Source organism: Chrysochloris asiatica, unplaced genomic scaffold (assembly GCF_000296735.1).
Source record: "Chrysochloris asiatica unplaced genomic scaffold, ChrAsi1.0 scaffold00089, whole genome shotgun sequence".
NCBI lineage: Eukaryota > Metazoa > Chordata > Mammalia > Afrosoricida > Chrysochloridae > Chrysochloris > Chrysochloris asiatica.
In genome coordinates, this window is record NW_006408607.1 from 157,813 (window position 1) to 169,689 (window position 11,877).

Consider the following 11,877-nt stretch of genomic DNA (forward strand, 5'->3'; position numbering starts at 1 on the left):
GATGGGCCTAATGCATACGTCGTAGGGTTTCTTGACTGCTGCTTCCATCTGAATCCATTTATCTCTCATGACAACTCTGTGAGGAGGAGCTGTCACCACTTGTTAGATGAGATGAGGAAGGCCCAAGAATCAGACTTCAGACTCACATCTAGACAGTCGTAGTCAGTATCCAAAACCAGAAACAGTGAAGTTTCCAAGTTCATTCTTGGATTTTCAAAATTTCACTCAAGATTTTCCAGTTACAATTTATGACTGTGTTTCAACTAAAGCACACACGAACTAATTAACATTTAGTAAAATATGGTAAAAAAAAAAAGTTACCGGTACCTGAGCATTGGTCTTGGTGGAGGTGGAGGTTCATCGGGATCTTGGCACCTTTTAGCTTTTTTAGTGACTTGTTTGTAGATGTTGCGGGCTGTCACTCCTACCCAGAGTACTGTGGCAAGAGTAGAATAATGAAGAATTATTCCAACCTAGAGAGAAGATTTAAGAATAAATACACAATGGGAAAAAAGTGGGGGAAGTGAACACCAGCAAGTGTAGTAGTTTCCATTAAAGCTTCTAGAAATTACTTGTATTAACTTTCAAATACCAGGTTCAAAATAGGGTTAAAGGTGTACTTTAGTGCTAGATTACTTTTCCTGCTAATGAAACAGACGTATAATAGAGGATTCTATCCTTTAATGCACAAACCAGTAGATGGAATCAGAAGGTTGATACATCTATGACTTGTACCCATGTTGTTGTTAAGTGTCGAGTTAGTTCTGATTCACAGCGACCCTGTATAAGGTTTCCGAGGAGCAGCTGGTAGATTTGAACTCCCAACCTATGGTTTGAAGTGCAGTGCTGATCCTACAGTGCCACTCCAGGAGTCCCTTAGGCCCATGTTGTTGTTGTTGTTAAGTGCTGTCGAGTCGGTTCAGACCCATAGCAACCCTGTATAGGGTTTCCAAGGAGTGGCTGGGGAGCTTGAACGGCTGATGTTGTGGTTCAAATGACCTTGCAGTCCAGTGCATTAATCCATAGTGTTATTCCAGGACTCCCCTTATACCTATTGTTGTTGTTGTTGTTGTTGTGAAGTGCCGTAGAGTTAGTTCCGACCCATAGCGACCCTGTATAGGGTTTCCGAGGAGCAGCTGGTGAGCTTGGACCACTAACCTTGCAGTTCAAACGGCTTTGCAGTCTGGTGCATTAACCCACAGTGCCACACCAGAACTCCCCCCTTATACCCATAGGTGACCCTTAATATACCACTGAATTAGCTCCCAGACAACAAGAAACCAAGGGCATGTTTCTCATAGTTGTAATGCTATGAATTATTTCCATTTATACTCCATGTTAAAGAGACACATAGCAGGCAGGAGATAACCAAAGGGTAGGCGCCATAGTACACAGAACAGACGTGTTAGATTAAAGAACCCAAGTTATAATTCAGACCAATAGAAGCATGGGGGATAAAGAAAGCAAGCTCTACTTACAGCAAAGTGATGAAAACTTCTTAGATCTTATCAAACATCTCAACGCTATAAATTGCTGGACCTGGGGACTCAGGACCACAGTCTCAGGGAACACCATGGTCAACTGGCATAACATAGTTCACAATGACAATGTTCTACACCCTATTTTGATGAATCATTCTGGGATCTTAAAAGCTTATGAGTGGCTATCTAAGCAGCAACTATTGGTCTCTCCATGAAAGGAACAAAGAAGAGTAATGAGAATTGAAGATGTTTAGAGTCAATGAATCCAGTGGACCAATAGAACACGTGAACATCAGTCTTCACAATTCTGAGACCAGAAGAACTAGATGGTGCCCAGCTACCACTATCAACTGTTTTGAAAGGGATCATTAAAAAAAAAGAACTAACCTCCTGGTCAGATATAGACTGGAGGAACCTGAGACTATGGCCCTCGACCACCCTTCAGATCTGGAACCGAACTCATGCTAAGGGCCCAATTGTCAGCTAAACAGTCGGTCTCTAGTGGGAACCGCAGCACTAGTATGGTGCGCTCACCATGGAATGGTCAATCATTCAACTGCAACTTTGACGGTTTGGGTAGTGCGTCAACAGGCATAAATATCAGGAAGATACAGGTATTCAAGTATGACAACATTCATTCTCTATACGGTGGAGCTACCTAAGAAGCATGTTTATCATATGCACTGTGTTTGAAGCAACTCTAGCTGAAGATGGGAGTTTCAGGTGAAGATAATGAGTAGCCCAAGAGAAGCATAAAAGCAATTTAAACAAGAAAATGCATATGGCACTGGAGCATCCAAGACCTAATTCAGTCTCTGCAACTATGTAAATCCGTGCTGTCATTTCAGTCATTCCTTCTTTTATAGTGAGTTATGGTATTGGAGGAGAATGCTGAAAGTACCATGGGCTGGTACAATCAGTGTTGGAAGAAATACAGTCAGAATGCTCCTTGAAAGCTAGGATGGCCAGACCTGTTCTCTCATACTTCAGACATATTAACAGGAGGGACCAGTCCCTGGAGAAGGAAAGGATATCATGCTTAGTAAAGTGGAGGGATGGAGAAAAAGAGGCAGACCCCCAACAAGATGGACTGGCACAGTGGCAGCAGCAATGGGCTCAAATACAGCAATGATTGTGAGGTTGGCGCAGGACCGGGCACAGGGTCGCTATGAGTCGGTACCAACTCGACCTAACAACAATAGTAAAATTCTATGACGGAAAACTTCTTAGAAGAAATTTCTCATTAGAAATGAACAGCTCACTACTGTCAAGCAAATCAAATTGATGGATATTATCAAATCTGTGACACAAATCAAAACATTGCCTGCCTGCCAGAGTTCATTTTTGTGAGAACCAATCTGTAATGAAAGCTTGGTAACATCAAAGTCCAAGTATATTGTGCAAGGTTATAAAAAAATGAAATGACCCAAGGCAGTCACTGTCTATAGCCAATCTCTTGCAATGACAAGACGGTGGGTTCAGTTTAGCCAAACCAAAAAAGGCCAAAGTTACTCATCTTTTTCAGGAGGTAGCTAGCTCCTTGGTTCCCATTAGTTTTGCAGACAGACGACACTATAAAGGCAGAGCTTATTGATAGAAAGTGGAACAAAAAGCATAAAATACCTTTTGAGCTATGAGAAGCCATACCAAATGCTGTTAAGTAAAAGCAGTATAAATGAATTTGGTGCCCAGAAGCTAGTTAAATTTAAAAAACAAAATTTATTTTTTAACTATAATATCAATTCAAAATGGTAGACTATATTATTGCTGGGAGTTTTCTCTGATGCAGAGGTCAAAAGAATGAGACAAGGCTTTAAAAGATGTAGGTCTAAAAGACAGGTTAAAAATATTTTCAAACAGGAAGGAGTACAAGATGGAAAATATTCCTGACTTTGATCTAAGTGAGAAAACTTTATCTTCCAGGGTTTGAAGGGTTTTCTTTGGCATTTATTAAATGTCCCGAGAAGTGTTCATCCTTGAAAGATACTGACATTTTCTAGTTAAACTATCATTACCAAATATGGACTTTCAGAAGTCTGCGATTTCCTGATAGTAGAGCTACATAACCAAATGACCAAATAAGCCACACACACAAAAGAGAAGAACTTCAATGTAGGAAAGAAGATTTGTGGTCTTACAGACGTGGCTACCTACTCCTGTATTCTCCAAATGACACTTAGGTTATATGCAAGATACATCTCCTTACCAGGACATTTGCTTCCAAATGCAATGGAAATACATGTGGAAATTCTGCAAATGTTGGAAATAACTATCCTAATTCTTACAGCGTGCAAATGCTCGCAAATGCAACAGGTTATTTGTTAAGAGAAAGTTACCTTAGAGGTCATAGACAGTGATGCCCTAAACTATAATGTGGAGATAAAAGAATAATCTTAAAAACTTCTACTTCATAGAGAAATACACATTATTTATCAAATTAAAATATCTTATCATAATTTTATATCTAGATAGAAACTTCACATACTCAAGATTCAGCATTCTAGCAGCAGTTCTCCTTTCACTGCCAAGATACCTGCGACATACCTTATGTGCAAAAATAAAGTAAGATGAATAAATCATTGACGTAGATGATAGTCACACACAATATTTTTGATAAACATATACATATATATATATATGATGTATAGCAATTGAAACAATAAGAGTTTCCACTACTGAATGCCTACTATATACCAAAAAGTCTATTGGACAGCTCTGTATGTGATTGCATTTTATCCGTCTGATAGCATCAAGTCAGTACTATTAACCAGGGTTGCCCAGATGGACAGAGACTAAGACATGTTAAATCATCCACCAGATGTTACACAGTTAGTGGCAGGGCTGTGATTCAAACCTAAGTCTGTTGGTTTCCAAAGTCTTTGATCTTTCCACAGTATAATAAATCACAGTGGTTGGGGGATGAGGGGAATCACACCTGAACCATCTAGTAGCCTTGGCGGTTTGGAGTAAACTATCTGTTCTCTTCAATTCAGTGCCTCTCTTTATAAAACATGTAAGTAAAGAAGCCCTTCCTGGGGTGAATCTGAAAGTTAATATAACGTGTGTGTGCAGTACGTTGCAAGTAGAATGCTCTTAATATTCACTGCTTAGATTTTTCCCAATGCATCTCACGTGCCATTGCAGCAGTCCTCCAGATAACGGATGTAAAGGACATCTGAGCAGGTCAGCTGGCACTGTAGTTAAGAGATTGAATCATGGACTGTTGGAGCAACAAAGTAACTTCAATTAGATCCAGCTCAATACCTCCACCAAATAGCTACAGAAATCGAGGGACAGAGATTTAACCATAACAATTATGTGGGTGCACATCTTGAACCACCTTGATCAAAAGCCTTTCTTTTTCTCTCTTACCCTGGCTTCTCAGTTCTCCTTCAGCACCTTTGGCAAAAGAGAGGTAAATGCCACCGAGAGAATTAAACGATGCCACCTGACTTAGGAACGAGAGTGGGAGATACCTGGGGACTTTAGTGACCTGCATCAATCACTGTGAGGTGGGTAGGAGACCTGCTTCTGACTGTTCACATAGCAGGTGTCCTCTCAAAGAGAGGTACAAAAGACAAATCTCAACTGACGTTGTTGCTCTTGGCCATTAAGGCTTTTTTTCATACCAGTGACCCCAGGCGACAGAACTGAACGGCTTGCTCAGTTCTAGGCTCTTTTCCAGGCTGTAGTCTCTATGGGAGCAGACGGCCACATACATCTATTCTATCAGAGAGCTCCTGAGGGGGGTCAAACTGTCAACCTTTCGATTAGCAATTGAGGGGCTTACCCACTGCACCATTCAGACACCTTACTCTACTGATGTGGTTAGGTGCCATCAAGTCAGTTCTGACTCAAAGTGAGCCTGCGAACGACACAACATAACACTGCCCAGTCCTGGACCACTCTCACCATCATTCCTATGTGTGAGTCCACTGTTCTAGCCACGGTGTCAGTCCATCTCGTTTGGCCTTCCACTCTTTCACTGACCTACTTTACCAAGTGTAGCCAGGGACTGGTCCCTCCTGACCACATGCCCAAAGTGCATGAGACAGGGTTTCATCAGCCTCATTTTAAGATTAACAACTTCTTCCAACACAGACTAGTTTCTTCTTCTGGCAGTCCATGAGGCTTTCAATATTCTTCTTCAACACCATAACTCAAAGGCATTGATTCTTCACCGGTCTTCCTTATGCATTATCCAACTATCACACGCGTTTTTGAGGCAATTAATAATACACTATACTGTATGATTTCAATATACACGAGGGGGCTTCAGAAAGCTCATGGAAAAATCTCATTATCTTTAATTCCTTTTTTCTACAACACTGCTATTAAGTTGATTGCAACATACAGCAACTCTATAAGCAGGGCAGAGTAAAACTCAATCAGGTTTCCAAGGCTTAAATAATCTTTATTTAAGCAGACTGCCTCCTCTTTTCCCATGGAACAGTTAGTGGGTTTCAATTGCTGATTTTTTGGCTAACAGCCCAATGCCTAACTCACTGTGCCACCAGGGCTCCTAGTAATAATAATTGTTGCTATTAAGTGCCACCAAGTTGGTTTCCATTCATAGCGACCCTTGTATATAGAGTTTCCAAGGAGTGGATAATGAGTTTCAACTGGAACTGACCTTGTAGACCAGTGCATTAACCCCCAGCGCCACACAAGGACTCCATAATAATGTTGTTGTTGTTAGGTGCCATCGAGTTGGTACCAACTCATAGTGACATTATGCACAACAGAACAAAACACTGCCCGATCCTGGGCCAACCTCACAATCATTGCAACGCTTGAGCCCATTGATGCTGCCACTTGGCCAATCCATCTCTCTGGTGGTCTTCCTCTTTTTCTCTGACCCTCCACCTTACCAAACATGATGTCCTTCTCCAGTGACTGGTCCTCCTGACAATATGTCCGAAGTATGAGAGACGAAGTTTGGCCATCTTGGCCTCCAAGGAGTACTCTGGCTGAACTTCTTCCAAAATGGATCTATTGGTTCTTTGGCAGCCCATAGCACTTTCAATATTCTCCTCCAACACCATAACTCAAAAGCATCAATTCTTCTAGGGTCTTCCTTATTCACACACTGTTCAGCTTTCACATGCATCTGTAATAATTGTTGTTGTTGTTATGTGCCGTGGAGTTGGTTTCGACGCATAGCGAGGCTGTAAATCTTAACGGAAGCAGAAAGCCTCATCTTCCTCCCGCGCAACAGCTGGTAGTTTCGAACTGCTGACCTTGCGGTTCGCAGCTTGATTCGTAACTACTACGCTACCAGAGCTCCATAATAATGTTGTTGTTGCTGTTAGGTGCCATCGAGTCGGTACCGACTCATAGCGACCTTATACACAACACAACAGAACGAAACACTGCCCAATCCTGGGCCAACCTCACTACTGTAGTAATTGTTTATTCAGCACGTACTGAATGCCAGGCACTCTCAGATCATTACATTCTTATACACACACATTAAAAATAGTATATAAGGTGTACAATACTGGATTGTTCCAAAGCTGTAGTTCATGGCACATATTAATTGTATTAAAAATTTAGTAATAAATATCCAAGATACCAGCAAAATAAAAGGTCTGACCCTGACAATAGCATAGCTCACTATATGACCCCCTCACCCAATGTAACCATCACCTTGTATGAGCCCTGGCTTTCCTTTATGTATCACTGCATTGCATTTTATATGGATAATATAATGGTTAAACTTTTGGTTACAAAAGGAAAAGTTAGGAGTTGAAGTATACTAGTCACCATTGCAGGAGGAAAATGTCCATCTTCATAAAAGATCACAGCCTTAGAAAGCCCATGGGGCAGTTCTATCCTAGTCTGTAGAGTTGATATGAGACAGAACTGACTTGATGACAGAGGCGTGGGTTTTTTTCTCAGTTTACTGTATTTTACATAGTTTTATTGTACCTAGATCTTGTCAGGAGCACTGGTGGCTCAGTGGGTTATTCATTCAGCTGCTAACTGCAAGGTCAGTAGAATCCACAGTTGCTCCATGGGACAAAGATGACACTTGCTCCTCCCAAAAAGATTCAGTCTTAGAAACCCTATCTATATAGGGTCGCTATGAGTTGGAACCAACTCAATGGCACTGGTGCTGTGGGATAATGCACTAGACCGCAAGATCGGTTTGAACCACCAGTTAGTGGTTCAAAATCCACCAGCTCTCCTTGCAAACTCTATACAGGTTTGCTATGAGTTTGGAAACGTCTCTACAGCACTTATAACAACAATATATTATTTTGGATTTCTGGTGTGGCACTATAGACCAGCACAGACTGTGAGCCACAAGGTTGGCAGTTCAAATCCATCAGCTACTTCACATCTCCAATGCCTCAATTTTCTATGGTCTTCCTTATTTGCTGTCCAACTCTCAAATGAATATGAGGTTATTTAAAATACCATGGATTGGGTCAGGAACACCTTAGTCTTCATACTAGTATCTTTGCTTTTCAACACTTTAAATAGGTCTTGTGCAGCAGATTTGCCTAATGCAATATATCATTTGATTTGACTCTTGCATGTTGTTGTTGCTAAGTGTTGTCGAGTCAGTTCCGACTCATAGTGACCCTGTATAGCGTTTACAAGGAGCTTCTGGTGAGCTTGAACCACCAACCTTGCAGTCTGGTGCATTAACCCACAGCGCCACCCCAGAACTCTTGCATAGTACTGCAGTGTATCCGTTTACTCTGTCATAGAGATGGGCAACTAACTGGGTTTTGCTTGTGTGTAGTGCTGCCATGAATATGCAGATGCACATATTTCCTGTTACACAGGGGCCAAGCGACTCTTTAGGGTATGAGCCCAGGAGAGGATGTGCTGGGGCCCAAGGAGGGGATGAGAATGAAAACTGAAGAATGTAAAACACACTGCCTTCCCAAGTACATTGATTTCTATTCCCACCCACAGTACATACAAGATTTGACGTGTCTACATCAATTCATGGCACCATCAGCTTTGTTGCCAAGAAAGCAGATTTGCATCAACAACCAATGATGTTGAACATCTATGTACACATACATTAGCCATGTATGTTCACCCTTCTGTAACATGCCTGCCAGTCTCTTGCCCATTTTCTTATAGAGATGCTTGTGGTTGTCTCCTTGGTTGCCATTTTCAATCCATTTTCTCTTCAGTCAGTTGTAAGGATCATGAATGGCTTTTCTCCTGTTTCTGACCTGTCACGTCTCATTTCCTTTAAGGAATCGTGATAAGCCAAAGTTCTTATTTTCAACTTAGTCCAGTTTTATTTTCCTCTTTGGCAGTTATAGTATTTTTATGTCTTCCTTAAGAAATCCTTTTCACTTTCAGATAAGGATGTTACCTCTTTGTTTTCAGCATGCAAATTCTCAGTGTACTCAATTGACCTACATCTGGTCTGAAGGAAAGGTCATTTTGTTTTTGCGCAAATGGATAACCATTTTCTTCAGCTCCATTGAAAGAACGGTGGTTTCTTCTTACCCTACTACTGAGGCATGTTACCTGTAGTGCAATTAATCACATAATACGGCCTGCTGTTAATGCCATCAAGTCAGTTCCAACTCATGGTGACCGTATACAGGGTTTCCAAGGTGCAGGTGGTGGGTATGGACTACTAACCTTGTGGTTCACAGTCCAGTGCTGATCCTACAGCACCACACCAGGAATCCATGGCCCTTCTAGCCCTAGTGCTATACTGTGATGTACTGTCAATCCTGGAGCCCTGGTGTGGTGCGTAAGATAAGCACTTAACTCTAAAGTCAGTTTGAACCACAAGGTCAGCAGTTAAAACTCGCCAGTCGCTCCTTGGAAGCCCTATACAGGGTTGCTATGGGTCAGAATCGATTCAACGGCACTTAACAACAGCAACAACACTATAAATCCTAGCCCCAATGCCTGTGGTTATAGTCCCATTTCGGAGTAAGTTGTCCATTATGTTAATAAGGCAGGATTCAGGTAGGCTGTCACCTTACTTGAGGGAATGACTCAACTCCCTGCCCATCCCCCACTTGGGGGTGTGGTCTGTGTCCAAGATACCTGGACCAATCTACTCTGTATCCTATAGGTGGCTCATCTTCATCCTGACCTCTGGTTCTTGGGACCGGAGACAGCAGCCTATCATCTGGCCTTATTCACTAGCTTTCGCAGCCCTGTGAGCCAACAGCCTGGCGTCTGACTTGCCAGGTTCGGTTCATAAGGTCCTACTACCACATGAGTGGGAGTCTTGCTATGGGGCTTTTGGCTAATGCATTAGACTGCAAAGTCATTTCAACTGCAAAGATCGGTGGTTCAAGCTCACCAGCTGCTCCTTGGAAACCATACTATACAGGGTCGCTATGGGTCAGAATTGACTTGAAGACACGTAACAACAACCACATGAGTGAGGAGAATCCTTGACACTGAAGTCTGATCCAGTTTGGGGACTTGCCAGCCTCCATAGCTACATGAGTCATTTCCTTGACAGTATATGAGTTCTGAAGTGAGACGTAGCAGGGAATTCACATCCCTAAGACATGAGGTAGAATACGGAGGGGAGGAGGAACAGTTGATGTCAGAGATGATAGATTGGTACAACCACTTGAAAAAGGTGGATATCTGGGACCTCTTGAACCTACAAACTACAGAGACCAATCTTGTGCCGATCTACCTAAAAGAAATTATTTGTGTGTTGCCTCTGAGTTACACTATGGTTCTGTGCATGAAGGGGTCGGCTTCTAGGTTCAATTTTATTTCAATTTACCATCCCTGCACCAAATGCCAACGCCTAACTTAACACAGCCTCACAAGCCTAATGACTAGTATGACGACTCTACCCACCATGCTCTGCTTTTGAGAAGTGTCTCCTTTATTCTTAGCCCTTTGCTTTCTTATAAAGCTTTAAATCATCCTGAGTTTCATGAAAATTCTCTTCGAATTATAGATTAATTTGGGAAGAAATGCCATCTTACTGATATTAAGTCGTGGGCCTGGTATATCTCTCCATTTATTTGTTGTTGTTGTGTTAAGTGCCATCGAGTTGGTTCTGACTCAGAAAAACCCTGTACAGGGTTCCTGAAGAGCGGCTAGTGGGTTTGAACTACCAACCTTGCGGTTAGCACTCCAATGTTTATCTTACAGTTCCACACCAGAACTCCTTCCATTTATTTGCATCTTCTTTAATATACATGTATATTATAATTTTAGAGTCCCAGTGTGGCACTGTAGTTTAAGCACTACGCTGCTAACTGCAGGGTCCATGGTTCAAACCCATCAGCTGCTTCCTGGAAATCCTATACAGGGTCGCTATGAGTCAGAACCAATTCGACAGCACTTAACAAGCAAGACAAAAATTATAATTTTACATATAAGTATTGAACATCTATTATTTTCCTTAGGCACTTGATATTCTCATAGTTGCAGTTCTACAAGCTGACAGTCCACACATTTCTATAGCTCAAATTTCCATTCCTTCATTGCTTCTTGTTGGTGAGGGCCGTCGAGCCAGCTTCAACTCACAGCAACCCTAAGTAGGGTTTTCAAGGAGCAGCTGGTAGGTTTAAACTGCCAACCAGGTGGTTCACAGTCCAGTAAACTTTTCTATTATTATGAAGACATTATCTCTATATTACCTAAGCTGTTATTTTTTTGGGCCTAAATCACATCCTATATCGACACAATTATTATGTCAAATATAAAGTAACTAAAATGGAAACACAAGAAGGTAAAACAAGCTGACCAAAACAAACACACAAACAAAAGAACCAACATGGCAGACGCAGGGCCTAAATCTAGGAAATGTCAACAGCTGCTCTGAGTCACAACTAACTTGATGGCACTTACAATTAGTATGCTACACTGCTTGCTATTGTACATACAAAAAACAACATACAAATATATAATATTCAAATAATTCTTATTCATATATTCAACACTGTCAACCTTGATACATACACAAGAACAGTATTCAATACAACTACAAATAAGGAGTCCTGGTGACTCTGTGGACTAAGCATTGGGCTGCTAACCACAAAGTCCATGGTTCAAATCCACCAGCGGCTCTTCAGAAGAAAGATAAGACCATCTGCTCTTGGAAACCCCATATACGGTTGCTGTAAGTCAGATTCAACTCACTGACAGTGGGTTTTGGAAGGCTTTACATATATGTAACCATTTATTTGAAAATAAAGGATTTTTTAAAAATATAAAGTTGAATGCTTTTAAATTCTTCACCTTTATCAAACACAAAGCTTCCAGAGTTTTCTATTTTATAGTTATACCTTTTTCTAATTTCTATTGCTTTCATTAAGGAGCTCTGGTAGCGTAGTGGTTACAAATCGGGCTGTGAACCTTAAGGTCAGCGGTTCGAAACTACCAGCCGCTCTGCGGGAGAAAGATGAGGCTTTCTACTCCCGTAAAG

The 11,877-nt window shown here is 41.5% G+C and overlaps 1 protein-coding gene across 1 annotated transcript in view; it reads right to left on the bottom strand.

The window, feature by feature from the left end:
• The window catches only part of GPR125 (G protein-coupled receptor 125), a 208,236-nt gene that overhangs the window by 17,868 nt on the left and 178,491 nt on the right, over positions 1-11,877 (bottom strand). The window contains exon 17 of the mRNA XM_006866290.1: positions 328-473. Within this exon, the coding sequence (XP_006866352.1) occupies positions 328-473 (146 nt within the window). The remainder of the gene's footprint in view (positions 1-327; positions 474-11,877) is intronic.